The 19,149-nt window shown below is 51.2% G+C and overlaps 1 protein-coding gene across 1 annotated transcript in view; it reads left to right on the forward strand.

Moving 5' to 3' along the window:
• The first annotated feature begins 734 nt into the window (after positions 1–734).
• Positions 735–19,149, forward strand: part of KIF18B (kinesin family member 18B) — a 19,797-nt gene continuing 1,382 nt past the window's right edge. The window contains exons 1-14 of the mRNA XM_024760881.1: positions 735–979; positions 9,016–9,342; positions 9,940–10,097; positions 10,432–10,536; positions 10,744–10,854; positions 10,936–11,133; positions 11,435–11,611; positions 12,231–12,305; positions 12,456–12,556; positions 12,946–13,132; positions 13,495–13,622; positions 16,746–16,951; positions 17,206–17,731; positions 18,668–18,757. Of these exons, the coding sequence (XP_024616649.1) occupies positions 9,024–9,342; positions 9,940–10,097; positions 10,432–10,536; positions 10,744–10,854; positions 10,936–11,133; positions 11,435–11,611; positions 12,231–12,305; positions 12,456–12,556; positions 12,946–13,132; positions 13,495–13,622; positions 16,746–16,951; positions 17,206–17,731; positions 18,668–18,757 (2,381 nt within the window). The 5' untranslated portion in view covers positions 735–979; positions 9,016–9,023. The remainder of the gene's footprint in view (positions 980–9,015; positions 9,343–9,939; positions 10,098–10,431; positions 10,537–10,743; positions 10,855–10,935; positions 11,134–11,434; positions 11,612–12,230; positions 12,306–12,455; positions 12,557–12,945; positions 13,133–13,494; positions 13,623–16,745; positions 16,952–17,205; positions 17,732–18,667; positions 18,758–19,149) is intronic.

The following is a 19,149-nucleotide window of genomic DNA, read 5'->3' on the forward strand; positions in this document are numbered from 1 at the left end:
CACTAATTAATGATACAGGCACTAGTGATTTCAATCAGACCTTCCGATTCCAGGGCAAGGCTCTCTCTTCCACCTCCACAGCCCCCGGCGCTGGGGATAAGCATGAAGGTGGCCCACCAGAATCCAGGCAGCCGACCACTGCGGAGGATAGACACTGCGGCCCAGCGGTGCCCTAAGGGGCCGCCCCTCTTATTCAACAATCCGTCCATCATACTCCTGGCACTGTCAAAGCCAAGCAGGTGCCACTCTCTGCCTCCACCGGTTTCTCCACATCAAAGCTTGAAGTTCATTCTTCGGATGGTCACGGAAGAGAAGAAACCCTGGAGAGCGGCTTAAACTCCCTTCTTGGGTAAGTGGATGCCGACTTAGCCCACAGAAAAAGCAGGTTTGAAAACGTGTTTGATGTCTGGTTGCTGCATTTGGTGATGAACTCAGTCCCAGGGACAACTGAGACGGGCCGTAACCCTCCCCTTCCCCCTCCGTACCCCAACCCCATACTGGTTTCTGCCGGTCGGTCTGGTGGCTCCAGCCTCAGAGACACTGCTTCAAACCTCCAGCAAGCAGGAAGGGGAAGTGCGCAAGCGCACTGTTGACGACTCCCGCCACCTCGGAGCCGTACACTGTTACTTAGGAAACAGCCAATCAGCCATCCGGGCTGTGACCAATGGCAAGCGCCGATGAGCCGACCCGGCTAATTTGAACACTCCGCGCGGGCCGGAGGTTGGCGCCGGTCGGGTGCTGGAGGGGCGGCGCTCTCCGGTGGTCAGGGTTTCCTGTCTGCTGCGGCTGGACCCGGCAGCGAGGGGCGACACCAGCGGCGCGGAACCGACGAAGGGTAAGCGCTGGCCCACGACGGAGGCGGCCCCTCGGTCTTCTGCGCTCAAGTCTGGACCGGCGGACCCAGCTGCTGACGGCGGCGGAAGCCGGAGCCCGGCCTCTTTTGTGCGGGACACGGAGGTGCAGCGTGAAGACCGATCAGGTCCCGGGCGGCCCCTTCCGAACAGGGTGGGGGGAGGTGCGGGGAAAAGGCCCTTCCTTCCATACCTGCACGGGAGATCGGGACCCTCTGCTTATTTGTACAGGACCTAGACTGGGCCCTCAAGTCTGCATCCGGGCCCAGCCCTCTGTACATCCGCTCTGGGAAAGGTACCCCTGCTCATACGTAAGGACGAATTTGGTCCTCCCGCGCACTAGAGCTAGAGACGTGGGACTCTCTGCACATCTGTAAGGAGTAGCTAAGACCCTCGCTGCACATCTGTGCAGAACTGATTGCAGAGCTGTGCCAGGGGCCGTAACTTAGTTACTGGGGCACCCAGTAAATATTTGACTGAATAAAGGAAAGAGTGAAAGAAGATCTGCATGACGGAAAACCAGGCCTTCTGCTACTGTTCCTAGGATGCCTTTCCTCTTAGCTTTGACCCTTTAAGGTACTGAAGTGACACGGGAAAGATAAGCCTGGTCTGTGTCAAGGAAAATAGGGGATTTTACTGCAGATGTTGGTTCGTCTGGTAGGGGGCGAAATGCTAGTATTGTAATATCAATTCTAATAATGATGGCTAACATTTATTGAGCACTTACCAGGTTTGAGTTAACTCATTTAATCCTCACAACAACCCAATGGAATAGATACTAATATTTACATTTTACAGGTTAAGAAACAGAGAAGTTAAGCCTAGCTAAGAGGAGAACATCCACAAAATTTTTCTGTATGAGCTTCTCATGGATGTTACACTGCTTTCACCAGTCTTATCACTATTCTTTTTCCTCTCCAGTCACACAGTCCATGCTTCAAACAACTACCAAAGTATCCAGTCCTTCTCTGCCTATTTCATGATTGAATTCCCCCACCATCAGAGAGAGATTTTAAAGTGTCTCAATTTGTTGGTTTTATGTTAACCAACCCAGCTCCATTTTATACCTTTTTTTTAAAAAAAAAGTATGCCAGTAGCATATTTTTAGAGGTCTTAATAAAAATTATCTCTATCTGGCTACAGAGCAAATCTAAACAGTTATCAGAGTATTGTACCAACCATATTCTATTTCCACAAGCAACTAAGTTTAAAATATAAAAGAAAAAGAAACAAACCCACATTTGGATTTAAAAAAAAAAAACATTTAAATAACTCAGTCAAATAGGATATCATTATTCTAATTAAAATGTAATTAGCATGAAACAGTGACAATGCTATTTATAAAATGTGGGGAATGCAGTTAGAGAATACTTAAGAGGGAAATTTATAGTCTTAAAGGCTTATATTAGAACATGTATTTTTTCAAGCTGAAAGTGAGGCAAACATTCAATTTTAATAAGATAGAACAGAACAACAGAATTAAAGTGTAGAAAATAAAAGAAGTTAAGAGCAAAAATTAATGAAATAGAAGTTTCCTATATAATAGAGATGATTAACTTAGCCAAAAGCTGTATCTTTGAAAAGACTAATAAAAAAGCCAGACCTCTGGTAATGTTGATTAAGAAAAAAAGAAAAGAAACATGGAAAAATGACCTTAGGAATGAAAATAGGGACATAACTTTGGTTACTGAAAGAGTAAAAGAGAGAGAAAGACTTCAATGGAAACTCTTTTTGATGATGCTTTTGGGCAATTTTCTAGGAAAAACAACTTCCCTAAACTGATTCAAGAAGCTATGGAAGGGATTTCCCTGGCGGTGCAGTGGTTAAAGAATCCGCCTGCCAATGCAGCGGACACGGGTTCGATCCCTGGTCCGGGAAGGTCCCACATGCCACAGAGCAACTAAGCCCGTGTGCCACAACTACTGAAGCCCTCGTGCCTAGAGCCCGTGCTCCACAACAGGAGAAGCCACCGCAATGCGAAGCCCGCGCACCACAATAGAGTAGCTCCCAGTCACCGCAACTAGAGAAAGCCCACAAGCAGCAATGAAGACCCAACACAGCCAAAAATAAATAAAATAAATTAATTTAAAAAAAAAGAAGCTATGGAAATTTTGAACAAACCTAGGGCTATTGAAGAAATTTAATTAGTTTAAAATCTACCTTCACACACATCAAAAAAACCCACCAAAAATATACAGGCAATTGAACTGACTCTAATCTTCTAGAAACTCTTCCAAAAAAAAGAAAGAAAGGAAGAAAACATTTACAGTCTATTTTTTGGGGGGAGGCAGGGTGTCGCGCAGCAGCAGGACCTTAGTTCCCTGACCATGGATCGAACCTGTGTCTCCTGCAGTGGAAGCTCAGAGTCTTAACCACTGGACCGCCAGGGAAGTCCCCAGTCTATTTTGTGATACCAAAAATGAGACAAAGAAAGTTTCAAGCCAATCTCTTTTATAAATGTAGTTGTAAAACTCTTAGATAAAATACTAGCAATCAGAAGCCAGTGTTGTATTTTTAAAAACTGCATTATGACTAAATTGGGTTTATCCCAGGAATGTGAGAATAGTTTAACAATAGAAGATCTATTAATACAATTTACACATTTACAGATTAAAGGAGAAAACATATCCCATTAGGTACAGAAATAGCATTCAATAACCATTTATGATTTTTTTCAATGGTAAACTAGAAATAGAGGTAAATTTCCTTAAACCAACAAAGAGCAAAATGAAAACAGGAAAGAGACAAGATTGCTCACTATTGCTGCTTTCAATATTGTACCCGAGGTCCCAGCCAGAGCTGTAAGACAAGAAAAATAAATTAAATTGATTAGAACGGAATAAACAAAACTATCATTAGTTACAGCCTTATGATTGTCTATTTATAAAACGAAAGAACACAGCTCCTTCCTCTTTGCTACCACCCATAGAAAGAAACAGCCATCTTTGGACGTTTTTCTGTGGGTACTAAGGTGAGGGGGATTAAGAGCTGCAAAAGCCCAGGTAGAAGGCAGAGCAGGCTAGGATGAAGAGTAGCGCCTCTGATGACAGAACAAAGTCAAGGTCTGGCCTTGCTACTTACCATCCATGAGGCGATTTCCTTCCTGAGCCTCAGTTTCCTTTGCAGAGTAGGGACGTAACAAATGTATCAATAACTGCAGAATGAGATTGCTGTGAAAGATAAATGAAACACTTGTAAAGCACTTAGCATAGTGCCTGACACATAGTAAGTGCTCAATAAATGTTAGCTATAATTGTAGTCATTTTTAGGCTTTTGGCTTCAGACTGCTTTTCTCTGGCCTCTATTCATTCATAGGACAAATATTATACAGCATCTACTGCATGCTGGATCTGGCTCCTAGGCATCTGGGGTGCACAGACTATATCAGAAGAGGGTCCTGCTCTCTTGGAGCTTAAGGACAAGAAACACAGTGTATGACCGTTGTGAAGGAGCAATGAAGGGGACCACAGTAACCGCTATATAAAAGTACAACACCCAAGGGCTAAGCACTTTCCCTGCCTTCCGAGCTCCCAATGTCTGCAGGCAGACCCCCCTCAAGTCCTCAAAAATTCTTCTCCAGGGGCTTCTGAGGATCTTGGGCTTGTTCTCTCTGTCCCTATGAGGATGGGCAGAGGAGGCTACCCTGAAAACAACTGAATCTTGGCTTCCCAGCCTCAGCTCCCAGCTCCCTGGGAGCGGCGAACTAGCCTCCGGGTTTTAATGAGCTGCCCCAGGTTAGAAACAGGACGTGACTGTGGCTGGCTCAGAACCCTGAAGATCTTACTAAAGAATCATCTCCCTTGTACTTTGGGCTGAAAAGCTCTTTCCAACCGAGGATCAAAGCAAACTTGACAAACGTTCTCTCACTAATCTCCCTTCCCCCTGGGGCAGGAGCAGATTGGTAGCTGTTCTCTCTGGCTCTCGAAGGGAGATGATGTGACATCAACGTGGTGTGGCTGGTGGAAAGACCTCCCCACCAGTCAGAGGCAAAGCAGAGACCAGGACCCAGGTGTCCTAACTGCGGCCATGCCAAGTGTCACCCTACCCGCTTCCCACCTCCCACCCCACACCCCCAGCACTGCCTCGGGAAGAAGGAAAACATCTCATTAGGCAAACAGTCGGCCTCACTGGTCCTCAGGAGGCGGAGAGGAGAGAACTGTAAAGGTTAGGCGCACTCCACTGCCAGTGCCCTTTTTAACTTCCTGCTTTGAATGTTAGGCTGCTCTGTAGCTCCAACTCAGCTAATACAGTGTAGACTCAGATGGTGGGACCAGGCACCCTCTGCCTTCACTTTCCTGGTCACAAGAGTGGGGTTCCTGGGAATTCCCTGACGGTCCAGTGGTTAGGACTCCATGCTTTCACTGCCGAGGGCCGAGGGGTTCGATACCTGGTCAGGGAACTAGGATCCTGCAAGCTGTGAGGCGCAGCCAAAAAAAAAAAAAAGAGTGAGGTTCCCTGGGGGTGGGAATGTGAGGATGGGAGACAGGAATTCTGAGTGTTGAAAATTAGGTCTAGTCCATTTATCTGAAAGCGTTTGCAGCATACATAATGCTAGTTACATAAAAGGGATTATAATTATTATACAAACATAAGGGACTATTACAACAATGTGATCATGAGGGTGTAATATATAACGTCATTCCAAGGCAGTATAGCAGGCTCTATGGTCAGACTGCCCGGGTTGGAAGCAGGATTCATCACTTACTACCACTGGGATCTCGGGCAAGTTGCTTAACCCTCTCTGTCTCAATTTTCTCATTGAAAAATGAGTATAATGATAGTATCTATCACGTGGGGTCATGATGGGGTTGAAAAGAGGTGAAACGTGTAAGGCGCCTAGAACAGTCCCTGACAGAGTGGACACTTACCTGTTATGTTTATTATTATAATGAGTTGATTACTGGGACAGGAATAGAATTAATTACACACAAGTAAAAAGACGATTATTGGTTGACACCTCTCCTTTGTTTTGTGTGGGGAAGAAATTAAGAAGTTTGGGGGTGAAGGACGGGAGTTTGAAGTCAACTCAATTCTGCCTCATTCCCCAAGGAAAAAATGAGTTGTTTGCTGGAGTTTTAGGTAGAAATCCCATGTTTCTTTGCTGAATGACCCTGGTGATTGTGACCCATCAGTGGGACCTCATCTTTCCTAGGAAAGCATTCATCTATTCCTATCCCCCAGGAACAGCCCCCTGTTTCTTACCCCTGTTAACATATCCCTAGACTTGGGCTGAACTTTTCCAGGATATCTGTGACTCCTGCATTGCAGAAATTCCATCTCTACCTTTGGTAGGCTGGCTTGAAGGTGAAATGAAAGGAGAGAGAGGTCTGAGGGGAATTCAAGAGAGAATAGGTAAATAAGCTTTTGGGATTACTACCAGGGCAATATTAGGAAATCTATCCATGTCACCCTCTACATTAACAGACTAAAGGAGAAACACTGTGTGATCATCTCAGCGAGTGCCAAAAAAGCATTTGATAAAATTTAGCACCCATTCCTAATGGGTAGTGGAGGGTGGGGAACTAAATATAGAAGAGCTAAAAATAGAAAGTAATTTATTATTTGCAAACTATATCATCATTTAATTGAAAAACCTAAGAGAATCAATGACAATCTATTAGAACTAATAAGGGTGTTCAACAATGTGGCCAGATACAAGATCTGCATACAGAAATCAGCAGCTTTCCTATGTTCTGTCAAAATGAATTAGAAAATGTAATTTTAAAAAGAGCTTATTGGGCTTCCCTGGTGGCGCAGTGGTTGAGAGTCCGCCTGCCGATGCAGGGGACACGGGTTCGTGCCCCGGTCTGGGAAGATCCCACATGCCACGGAGCGGCTGGGCCCGTGAGCCATGGCCGCTGAGCCTGTGCGTCCAGAGCCTGTGCTCCGCAACGGGAGAGGCCATAACAGTAGAAGGCCTGCGTACAGCAAAAAAAAAAAAAAAAGAGCTTATTTACAATATAACAAAGACTATACAGTAACTAGTAATAAACCTATGAAGAAATGTACAAAGCTCATGTGAGGAAAACAATAAAATTTTACCGAATATTATAAAGTTGTGAATAATGAAAAGAGATACAATATTCCTAGATGGGAAGACTTCATAGTAAAGATGCCAATTCTCATATTAATCTATAAATTCAAAATAATCCCAATTAAAATCTTAGCAGGGGGCTTCCCTGGTGGCGCAGTGGTTGAGAGTCCGCCTGCCGATGCAGGGGACGCTGGTTCATGTCCCGGTCCGGGAAGATCCCACATGCCGCGGAGCGTCTGGGCCCATGAGCCATGGCCGCTGGGCCTGCGCGTCCGGAGCCTGTGCTCCGCAACGGGAGAGGCCACGGCAGTGAGAGGCCCGCGTACCACAAAAAAAAAAAAAAAAATCTTAGCAGGATTTTTCATAGAATCAGCTTCATAAGCTGATTCTAAAATCATGCACAAGACAAGATGCCCAAGAATAGCCAAGAAAAAGAACAATAAGGTGATATATTATAGAACCACAATAATTACGAGTTACGGGAAAAGGAATAGACATTTCAGTAGATCAGAATGGAGAGTCACAAAACAAGTTCATGTTTATATGAGAATTTAGTTATGTTAAATGTGGCATTTAAATTAGTTGCGGGGGGGGACTTCCCTGGTGGCCCAGTGGTTAAGAATCCACCTGCCAATGCAGGGGAGACAGGTTCGAGCCCTGGTCCTGGAAGATCCCACATGCCGCGGAGCGACTAAGCCCGTGAACCACAACTACTGAGCCCACGTGCCTAGAGCCCATGCTCCACAACAAGAGAAGCCACGACAGTGAGAAGCCCACGCACCACAGCAAAGGGTAGCCCCTCGCTCTCTACAACTAGAGAAAGCCCACGCGCAGCAACAAAGACCCAACACAGCCAAAAATAAATAAATTTATTAAAAAAAAAACAATACAGGGATGCCTATTATCATTCAACATTGTTTTGGAAGTTCTAGGGAATACAGTAGACAACATATGAAATATTTAGTGTAAGTATGGAGAAGAAAAAGTAAAAACAAATATTTTCTGATACATAATTGTATACTCAGAAAACTCAATAAGCTCTAATAAAAAGCACTTCAAGTCAATAAGAGAGTTTGAGGGAATTCCTTGGTGGTCCAGTGGTTAGGACTACCCACTTTCACTGCTGAGGGCCCATGTTCAATCCCTGGTCAGGGAACTAAGATCCCACAAGCCTCGTGGCACAGCCAAATAATAATAATAATAATAAGAGAGTTTGAGGATGGTGGGTATAAGGCAAATATATAAAAATCAATCATGTTTCAGGACTTCCCTGGTGGCGCAGCAGTTAAGACTCCACGTTCCCAATGCAGGGAGCCCGGATTCGATCCCTGGTCCGGGAACTAGATCCCACACGGGTGCCGTAACTAAGAGTTTGCATACCACAACTAAGGAGCCAAGTAAGGAGCTCGCCTGCCACAACTAAGACCCAACGCAACCAAATAAATAATTTTTTTTTAATCAATTATGTTTCTGCATAACCTGGAAATAGGGAAGGTATTCCATTCATAAGAGCAATAAAGTACTTAAGAATTGTATTAAAAGGACAATTATAGAAGCTATCTGAAGATGTAAAAAATACATGAACAAATAGAAAGGTAATAGCCATATTCTTGTATGAAAACATTTCATATAAAATAGATATGTAAATTTAATATAATTCCGATTGTAATCCCAATAGAGTTTTTTTTGGGGGGGTGGTTCTGGGATGGGGATGGAATTGATAAAATGTTCTTAAAGTCGAATAGAATAAATGACTGAAAATAGCCAAGAGAATCATGAGAAAGAAAGCTGGGGCTGGGAGGGGTGTCTTGCCTTGCTAGATAAGAAGCAACTGTAAAGGAATGGAGTGGAAACAGTGTGGTGCTGGCACAGGACTGGACAGATTAGTGGAACACAATAGCCCAGAATAGGCCTCTGAAAAAAATACAGTCATTGGATATGACAAAGATGGTCTTTCAGATGAGAAAGATATTTGTCAATAATTGGTGCTGGCGTCGATATTCTCTTGAGGTATAAAATGGAGCTGAGCTGTTGAGGAGGAGGTGGGAGAAGGCCCCTGAGTGCTAGGCTGAGGGCACCTGGTCAGGCCCGGGTCAGATTGGTCCTCATCTCCATCATGTCTCTGCCCAGGTGTTGCCATGGTGATGGCAGTGGAAAACAGCATGGTGCGGGTTGTGGTGCGGGTGCGGCCCCCCACCCCGAGGGAGTTGGAGAGTCAGCGGCGGCCTGTGATTCAGGTGGTGGATGAGCGGGTGCTGGTGTTTGACCCTGAGGAGCCTGATGGGGGCTTCCTTGGCCTGAAATGGGGCAGTGTGCATGATGGCCCCAAGAAGAAGGGCAAAGACCTGACGTTTGTCTTTGACCGGGTCTTTGGTGAGGCGGCCACCCAACAGGACGTGTTCCATCACACCACCCACAGCATCCTGGACAGCTTCCTCCAGGGCTACAACTGCTCAGGTGAGCCCGTCTCCCCCTCTGCTGGGCACTGGTTGAGGAGGGCTCCGGCCGTGCATTCTCTGTGGGCCCCCCATTCATTCTTCTCCTGTGTGGGGACCACTCCGCTGGGTCACGGGATACAATAGCAGATCAGGCAGACAGCGTTCCTGTACTCGTGAGGCTTGCAGTCTAGAACTGGGAGAAAACACATCACAGAATCACACCCACAAGTGTGTGGTTAAAAACCAAGATAAGTGATATGAGGGAAAGAATTGTGGGCCTTCCATAGAGGAAGCTACCCAGGCTGGAGAAGGCTTCCCTGAGGAAGGGATAAGCTCCCACTCATGGTGGAGACCCCTTTGCCCTCAAATCCACAAGCCTACAGGGGCACCAGGAATGGACACGGAGAACTCAACAGCTGTGAACGTAGGGGATGTGGGTGGGTGGGAGGGAGCAGTGGAAACATGCATGTAAAAAAATGGTACCGTGCATGTGGAAGGAAGAAAAGGGGCTCGGGGAGAAGGGAAGGGCTGACCGGATGGAAATGCACTGGGGGAGCCCCTGGAGAAGGTGGATCTGGCCCTGCCGCCACCCTACTCCCTACTCTGTCTTCTGTAGTGTTTGCCTATGGGGCCACCGGGGCCGGGAAGACACACACCATGCTGGGAAGAGAGGGGGACCCTGGCATCATGTACCTGACCACCATGGAACTGTACAGAAGGCTCGAGGCCTGCCGGGAGGAGAAGAGACTCGAGGTGCTCATCAGCTACCAGGAGGTAGGGCTGTTTGCACCCCAGGACTGGGCGGCCCCATCTCTCATTCTCACAACCACCTAAAGAGGGAGTGGGGTGGAGTAAGCAGAAGCGGGGAGAGGGTGGTAGGGAGTGGGCAGACAGGGGCCCAGAGGGTGGACACAGCTCCAAGAGAGACTGCGTGTGAACTGACCCCGCCTGTCCTACTCATCACGTGACATCATCCAGCAGAGTGCCACTCACCACGGCGTGTCTCATGCTTCCCTGACCCAGCAACTCCGCTCTCCCCAGCACCTAGGGGAGAGGCTTCCTGACCAGCCTCTCCCTCGGGTCTCTCCCTGGCTTCCTTTCTCCTCAGGTGTACAACGAGCAGATCCACGACCTCCTGGAGCCCAAGGGGCCCCTTGCCATCCGTGAGGACCCCGACAAGGGGGTGGTGGTGCAAGGGCTTTCCTTCCACCAGGTAAGGGGCGGGGCTCAGGTGGGACGAGCAGCCCCACTGGTCCTCCGGGATCCCCTCACCGGGTAGTTTGGGGATGTCCTGGATCCTGCTGGGGCAGTGGTGGTGATAGCAAGCGGGTAACATGGGTCCTGAAGAGCAGCCCTTCTGTTGGGGGAAAAGTCCCCATTGGGGAGACCACAGCCCCCTTCCTGCACATCTCATCTGTAGCCGACCTCAGCTGAGCAGCTGCTGGGGATGCTGACCAGGGGGAACCGTAACCGCACGCAGCACCCCACTGACGTCAACGCTACGTCCTCCCGCTCCCATGCCATCTTCCAGGTGAGGAGGGGTCACAGGCCAGGGCCTGAAGCTGGAGCTCCTGGTGCCCAGTTCCCCCTCACCCCTGCCATCTGCCCCCAGATCTTCGTGAAGCAGCAGGACCGGATCCCAGGTCTGACCCAGGCCCTTCGGGTGGCCAAGATGAGCCTGATTGACCTGGCTGGCTCGGAGCGGGCGTCCAGCACCCACGCCAAGGGGGAGCGGCTGCGGGAGGGAGCCAACATCAACCGCTCCCTGCTGGCCCTCATCAACGTCCTCAACGCCCTGGCCGACGCAAAGGTAAAGCTGCACGGAGCCAGGCTCCTCCCCGGGACAGCGACCCAGTGCCCAAGCCAAGGGTCCCTCCCTCCAGCCCTGGGCCGAAACCTATCAAGTCTAAATTTCCTGGTGGTCCAGTGGTTAGGACTCGGTGCTTTCACTCCAGCGGCCCGGGTTCAATCCCTGGTCAGAGAACTAAGGTCCTGTAAGCCCAGCAGCGGGGTCAACAAAACAAACAAACAAACAAAAAGCAAAGGCTACCGAGTCTAGCCTGGGTCTGTGTAGTCCAGACACTCACTCCACGCCCACCCACTGTCCCCAGGGCCGCAAGTCTCACGTGCCCTACCGGGACAGCAAGCTGACCCGCCTGCTCAAGGACTCCATCGGGGGCAGCTGCCGCACGGTGATGATCGCCGCCATCAGCCCCTCCAGCCTGGCCTACGAGGACACTTACAACACCCTCAAGTATGCCAACCGGGCCAAGGAGATCAAACTCTCGGTGCGTGCCAGCTGGGAGGGCCACCACCCTGGAGTGGGGGTGGAGGGGTGTCGGGGGAGCCCCCAGCCTGGGAAGAGGAGGGGAAAGGACCCACTGGCCTCCTCTGGTACCTGGAGCAAGCGTTCCCGCAAGGCCGAGGGAAGAAGTGACATAGTCCTCGTCCTTAAAATAACACAGCACTGGGATGATTGAGGCAGAATCTTCTCAAGAGGGAGGCAACAGAAGGGAGTGGCCGAGTATCAGCCAGTGATCTTTGTCAGACTTGTTTTTAGCAGCAGGCCCATATTTTTGGCAAAACAACATACAACACAGATAAAAGCAGAGTTGCCCCGTTTCCCCCCGCCTCCTCCAGGGAGCCCCGGTGCTCCAGGAGCCGCTACGGCAGAGCCCCTGGCCTGCAGAGAGCATATCGGTCAGGGAGCCGGGGTCTCGGGTTCAAAGGCAAGCTCTCCTCTTGCTGTGCTAGGAGAGCCACTGGCCTCCCGGTTCCCTCAGTCGTGAGGGTGCGTCTCGGGAATGTGAGTGAGGTGTGCCTAGCGCTGCGTCTGGCCGCCGGAAGTGGTTGCCGAAAGCTGCTTTGAATGAACAAACAGATCCCTCCCCTGTGCCCCCATCTCAGCTGAAGAGCAACGTGATCAGCCTGGACTGTCCCATCAGCCAGTACGCCAGCACCTGCCAGCAGCTCCAGGCAGAGGTGAGGAGCCGCCCCGGGAGCTTGGCCGGGAGGCAGGGCGCCCGGCTCGGGGGCAGGACGGGACCGCCGGCGCGCGGCCAGGGCGCTCTGCCTGCCCCCTGCCTCCTGTGCTCACCCGGCGCTCTGAGGGGCTGGGCTGCTTCGTTCCAGGTGGCCGCCCTGAGGGAGAAGCTCCGAGTGTACGAGGCAGGAGCCCAGGCCCCGCAGCAGGACTCCTCGCAGCCCCCCAAAGCGGACGCTCCACATCAACCGTGAGTTCTGCCGCCCCTACCTGCCCCCATCCTTTCTCCAGCTTCTGCAGGGCTAGGACTCCTCGCTTCTGTTCTGGCATCTGGGGTTAGGGGTTCCTACTCACTGCCCGGCACACTGTCACCTAGAATGGTCTATGTCAAAGGAGTAAATCACACCCCAACCTATATAAGCAGCATCTACTCTTCAAAAGAAGGTGCATTTAAGGGGCGGGTGTCATTGTTTCCTAAACCAGAAAATCCCTGACTCCTTCTCCCACGCTCAGCTACTGCCCTCTTATTACCCAAGCATCCACCCCTTATGGACCTGGAGCCACAGAGACCCTGCCGCCTCCCTGATTTTCCCACCTGCCCCCGCTTCCCGCCTTTCAAACCTCTCCTTTCCGCCTTAGCCTTCCCAGCTGCCCCTCGCCATCCCGCCTCCCCAGCCAGTCCTGCACCCCAGAGCTACGCCCAGGGTCGGCAGTCCTTCAAGAGGAGAGCCTGGGGACAGAGGCCCAGGTGGAGAAGGTCGTGGAAGGGAACTCTTCAGAAAGGGAGCAGCTCCCAGAGGACAAGGACGAAGGACCGGCTGAGGAGGTAAGACTTGGAGCTGGTGGAATATTGAAAGAAATGCCCCACCCCCAACTCACAGGGTCCCTTCAGTCCCAGCTTCTCTACCTGGATGTCTTACACCTCAGTCATTAGGAGGCTTTCATATCCTGCGCAGGAAGAACTAGTCTGTCAGATCCTGTGTGTCTGGAAGTGGGGAGGCTGAGTGTTAACAGAAGGGGAGCAGGGAAGGAGCACGGGGACCGGGAGAGAAAAAGGCATTACCAGGACCTGGTCGTTCCAGGAGCTGTCATTCCCACTCTTGGAGGAGGGATGGGTTGTAGGAGCTGCTCACGTAAAGTGAGGGAGGCCGTCCTGGGCCCTTGACCTGTGACTCCCTTCCTCTCTAGGTTCCAATCCAGGTGCCAGCACAGAACCTCAGACACCCATTGCCCGGCTCCCCTGACCTGACCCTGCAGCCCAAGCCAGTTGTGGACCACCTCCCACCACAGAACCTGGGCAGCGACCGTTCTAAGCAGTAGGTATCTTCTTGCTCCAAGGCGGGAGGTGATGGGTTCCAGGCCTCCTGGGGTGGGAGTTGGCGCTAAGCACATCACAAAAGCTCTGTTTCTGCTCTAGTTAAAGAGGCAAGTCTTTTCTCATGAATATTGTCCCTTACCTGCTGTCAACAATTTGATATTATCACCTACTCTGTTTATGTAGCATCCTCTCTATTACTCCGTGTAGCTGGCAGCCCAACAGGAGGGAAGCAAAACACCGAATTCCATCCAGACAGCTGGCAAACACCGAGCTAGGGCAGGGCTGCCTGGGCTAGTGCTTTGCTCTCCAGTCTGAGGGCCAAGCTGCCTGTGCTCAGCAAGGAGACAGCTGCCAGCAGCTGAGCAAGGGACAGCTTTCCTGAGTCAGGTGTTCGTCGTGTGTCTTCATCAACAGATTGACTGCTGCTCCTCTCCTCTGAAGTAAATACAAACCCAAAGAGAAATGGCTTTTGGACCATTCTTTCCGTGCTTAATAGAGAGGTGCAGCTAGTATCTTCTTCCTTGGCCCCCAGAACATAAATCCCCTGCCACTTAGCTTTGCTGCTGCCAACCCTACACCTCCCTCCCCAGCACGCTTCACGCTAAGCAGTGTATTTAAAGCTTCCGGACAGAAGGGCCTGTTTAATTTTATTTCTTGTTGGGGAGTGCCTGTTCCCGACTCAGCAAAAAATGCTGCAGCCTGAATAATCAGCGGCTCATTATCTGTCTCCCGCTGCCGACACCCCGGGGCCCTGGAGTGGCAGGGATGCACTGGCGGGATGTCCCCTTGGCCCCCAGGGAGCGACCATGGACTCCCACTGATGACTCAGGGTCTCTCTGCCTGGAGTCCCGCGTTGCTAGGACACCAGGGTTCTCATTTCTGCTTTGCCTCTGATTTTGCGGTTTCTGACAAGTTGCTTCAACCTTGGCTACGATTTGGGCATCATGGTCCTTGTTTTCCTTACTTCTTAGAGTTAATTATAGATACTAATAAACTGTGATGGAAGACCCCAAGTGTCAGGGGCTGCAGAACATTCTAGATCTTCTCCATGCTTGAAAACAACCTAACAACCAGATCATCGAAAATAATTTTGCTTTGGCCTTAGAGTTTAGAATCTTAGACCGCCAGGGCCCTGAGTAGATCTTAGATTTTCCAGTTCAGTGGTTTTTCGGAATTTTTTTTTAGCGGCAAAGCCCTGTCTTCAAATGAAATCTTATGCTGAGGTCTAATATGTAGAACAGATAAAGCAGAGCTGTTCTATTAAAAATGTTCTCTGATGGGTTTCTTGAAACCTGAATTGAAAACCCATGATATAGACTGACGGGGGCTACACGGCAAGAGGGACGGGGCCAGACATGGGTCATCTGACATCCAGGCCAGTGGCTTTCTCCCCAGACTCCCACTTTTCTCTCTCCAATTTTCATATAATGTGTGGCTCAGGCAGATATAGAATGAGTTTCTGCTGTGTCCTTTTTAATTTATATCCTGCCTTCTTTCAAAAAGGCCTTGAGGCTGCTTTATAAAATGAGTTTGGGTTCCCTGAGCACACACTGAGGACATCCCTCAGAGATGTCCAGGCAGGTAAATGCTACCCAGGGATAAATGACTGGCCATGAATAATCCCCACCGAGATAACTGTTTATCCTTTTATCATGGGTGTGCCTCACAGAAGGAAAATTTGCTTTCTTAGAATCTAAATTTACAACATCAATAATCACATTACCCTCGTAATTTCCTTTATTTTATTTTTTACATATATATTTTAAAAAATAAATTTATTTATTTGTTTATTTTTGGCAGCATTGGGTCTTTGTTGCTGCGCGCGGGCTTTCTCTAGTTGCGGCGGGCGGGGTCTACTCTTCGTTGCGGTGCACGGGCTTCTCATTGCAGTGGCTTCTCTTGTTGCGGAGCATGGGTTCTAGGTGCACGGAGAAGCCCGAGGGCTACTCTTCATTGCGGTGCGCGGGCTTCTCATTGCGGTGGCTTCTCTTGTTGCGGAGCACGGGCTCTAGGCACGCGAGCTTCAGTAGTTGTGGCACGCGGACTCAATAGTTGTGGCTCGCGGGCTCTAGAGCACAGGCTCAGTAGTTGTGGCGCATGGGCTTAGTTGCTCTGCGGCATGTGGGATCTTCCCAGACCAGGGATCAAACCCGTGTCCCCTGCACTGGCAGGCAGATTCTTAACCACTGCGCCACAAGGGGAGTCCTTCATAATTTTCTTTAAATAGCCCCTCCGTGCATGTGAAGTGTGTGTTAATACACACATACTCTTTCAGCATCGCAATCACTAAATAGAAAGAGCGGACTGAATGCATTTTTGAGGGTCTCCTCGGAGCCAAGATCAACATTATTTAATCTCTTATTATCCTAACAAGGTAGATGGCATTACTATTATTACTATTAGAGAAAACAACAGTTAACTATAGTGCTGGGTATGTACCAAGTACTCTTTAAACACTTTATATCTAAGATAACCCATTTGGGGAATTCCCTGGCAATCCAGTGGTTGAGACTCTGTGCTTTCATTACTGAGGGCCCGGGTTCAATCCCTGGTCAGGGAACTAGGATTCTGCAATCTGCCGGGCGCCACCAACAATTTTTTAAATAATATAACCTATTTCATCTCCCCGGCAACCCTGTGAGGTGGCTGCGTGCGTTGACCTCATTTTAGGGATGCGGACACTGAGGGTAAGAGGTGATCCGAGGTCACGCAGCTGGGTTGTGTTGGAGCCGGGTTTTGAGCTGTTAGTCTGACTTGAGCCTGGCTCTTCTCTGCTACCTCCCATTGCCCCTCTGGGAAATGGACTTAAGATCACAGCACTTGTAGGTGGCAGAGCTCAGAGGAAACTCAGACCTTCCGAGTCCAAGGCCACTTAGTGCCCTTTCCCTACTTCCCAAGTACTGTCTTTGTCAGGGGACATGTTTAGTGGGTGAAGCCGCCCACCATTACCGGGGTCATCTCCGCCAGCCTTGGTCTTTAGCACGGCTGGAAGGGTGATGAGGCCGGCCAGGCAGTCCTGGAGGGCCAGTGCACGTGTGCTGCTCACTACACCTGGAGCCCTGGGGCTGGGTCCTCCAGGCAGGTCTGAGGTGGAGTGGGGATCCCCTTCTCTCTGTTCCAGGTTGGCTCTGAGGGTGTTGTGCCTGGCCCAGCGCCAGTATTCCCTGCTCCAAGCAGCCAACCTCCTGACCCCTGACATGATCGCAGAATTCGAGATGCTGCAGCAGCTGGTACAAGAGGAAAACACTGAGCCTGGAGCAGAGGCCACCGGGGAGCCTGACCCGGCCAAGGGGTCACCTCTGGCTCAGGAGCTACGTTCAGAGTCAAGTGAGTCTCAGCCCTGCTCGGCCTCTGTCTTCTGGTGCCAAGGGGTGGCTGGGGCCCCAGGTGCAGGGTTATAGTTCGGTCAGAGACTGGACCCCTAGGATCATGGACTTCTGCACAGAGAGGCCCCAGGGGTCACGCAGACCCGAGGAGTCAGGGGCTCCTGCCTGTCCCGTGTCTCTCTCCCCAAATTCTACAAATTCTCCTTCCTTCTGGCCAATCCCTGATCTCCCCTCAGCACTCTCCTCTCTGCCCAGAGTCTCCAGGATACTCCGGCCCTGTGACCCGGACCATGGCAAAGCAACTGAATGGCCTCATACACGCTCTCGGCGTCCCACCCGGGCCTGACCGCACCTCAGCTCAGGCATCCCAACGGCCCACAGAGAAGAAAAGGAGGAGACCGAGCCCCTTGGAGCCAGACAGCCCCCCAGACCCGAAGCCCGGGACCAAGCGCCGGCGCCAGTCCCTCTTGTCTTGCCTGACGAGGGGGACCCCGCCTGAGGCTCGGCTTCCCTATGGGCCCATCACCCCCACGGGGGGACGGGCCTCCTCCCCCTGCCATTCCCCTCACTTCTGCCCAGCCACAGTCATCAAAAGCCGGGTGCCCCTGGGCCCTTCCGCTCTGCAGAACTGCTCTACCCCTCTGGCCCTGCCTGCACGGGACCTCAATGCCACCTTTGATCTCTCCGAGGAGACCCCCTCAAAGCTGGGCTTCCACGAATGCATTGGATGGGACAGTGTCCCCCGGGAGTTGAACAGGCTGGATCAGCCCTTCATCCCCAGGTGGGTCTCCCTTCTGGCCTCCCAGCAGGGGGTCAGGGGTCAGCAAGGGACAGAGGTGCTGCCCAGGGGAACGCAAGACAGCACGCTCTTGGAGTTGGGACGCTGCATCTCTTTCTCTTTGGTCTGACCAGCATCCAGGCCCAGGAGAGCAGAACGAGCCGTCTCTTTGGAGGCGTCGCTTCTCTCCAGGCCCTGCCTTGTCCATCTATACTTCAAAGCCGCCAGCTCTGTGCTGGTTTGTGACATGAGTAGCTCACAGGCGCCCCCTATGGGGAGGGTCAGCAGGGAGGAGGAACTAACATGGGGTGCCCAGCCCACTCTGTTCCTTGGCATCACTCGGGCCTGGTCTGAGTTCTGTATCCCACTGAGAAATACCTGTTTCTACCACTTCCACCCCAGACTTTACCCTCCAGCCCAGCATCTGGAACTGGGAAGGGGATCCTGAGAAAACTTTATTCAGCATTTTTCAGTGGGAAGATGCTCTCACCCTCGGCTTCTGCCCGCATGGCAGGGAGCGGGGAGCAGCAACCAGCTCAGGACAGTCCAAGGCCGCGAACAAGCAGCAGACTGACCTGGACTCGGGAGGCCGAGGGTGGCAGGCTGCCCACTGCTCCCCCCACCTCTCCCACAGCCCAAACCCCCTCTCAGTAACAAGCTCAGAGCCAGGCAGGTGGAAGGGTGAAACTGTCTGAACTCCAGTTCCCCGGACGCGCCAGAAACTGACACCTGGATGTTCTTCCAGAGCAGACCTGTCACTCAGCTGTCAGCCCAGGCCGAGTGAGGCAGGGAGGGGAGTCCACCTCTTGGGAGGAAGAAACCGCAGAGGTCACCTTGTCTAACCTCCCTGCCCCGCCAGCCAGCCGCCGGAGCGGGAGGTGCTGGCACTCTTTTCTGGTTCCCTCCTGATGTGCCACCTTCATCCTCCTCCCTCCCCAGCGGATCCAGGCCCCTGTTCACCGTGAAGGGCCCCAAGCCGGCAACTTCCTTCCCCGGGACCTCAGCTCGCAAGAAGAGGCGCATTGTGAGGTGAGGCTGGGGAGGTGTGGGCGGAGGAAAAGAAGGAGCTGTCACCAGGGCAGCGGGCGCCTGGGCCAACTACAGCTGGTCCTCTGGCAGGACCAGCGTCTGGTTGTCTGAGGTTCCCTGGGCTCTTGCTATTACAGGCTTTTATTAGAGATGTCTCCCTCCTTTGTTAAAGGCCACAGACCCTCTCTCCACGAGGGGGACATTCAGTGTTCACTGGGTAATCCAGGGAGTGGACTACCCACCCCCCACCTCTACTTCCCTCCCAAACGGCACTCAGCTCCCCTCCCCTCTGCTGCCTCTCCCACCCTCAGGTCTGGCCTTGGCCAAGTTCTTCCTACTGTTGCTCAGCCTCCCCCCGCTCCCAAGGCTCTGTGTCTAGCTCTTACCCTCCC

This window comes from Neophocaena asiaeorientalis, unplaced genomic scaffold (genome assembly GCF_003031525.2).
Source record: "Neophocaena asiaeorientalis asiaeorientalis breed wild unplaced genomic scaffold, Neophocaena_asiaeorientalis_V1.1 scaffold30, whole genome shotgun sequence".
Lineage (NCBI taxonomy): Eukaryota > Metazoa > Chordata > Mammalia > Artiodactyla > Phocoenidae > Neophocaena > Neophocaena asiaeorientalis.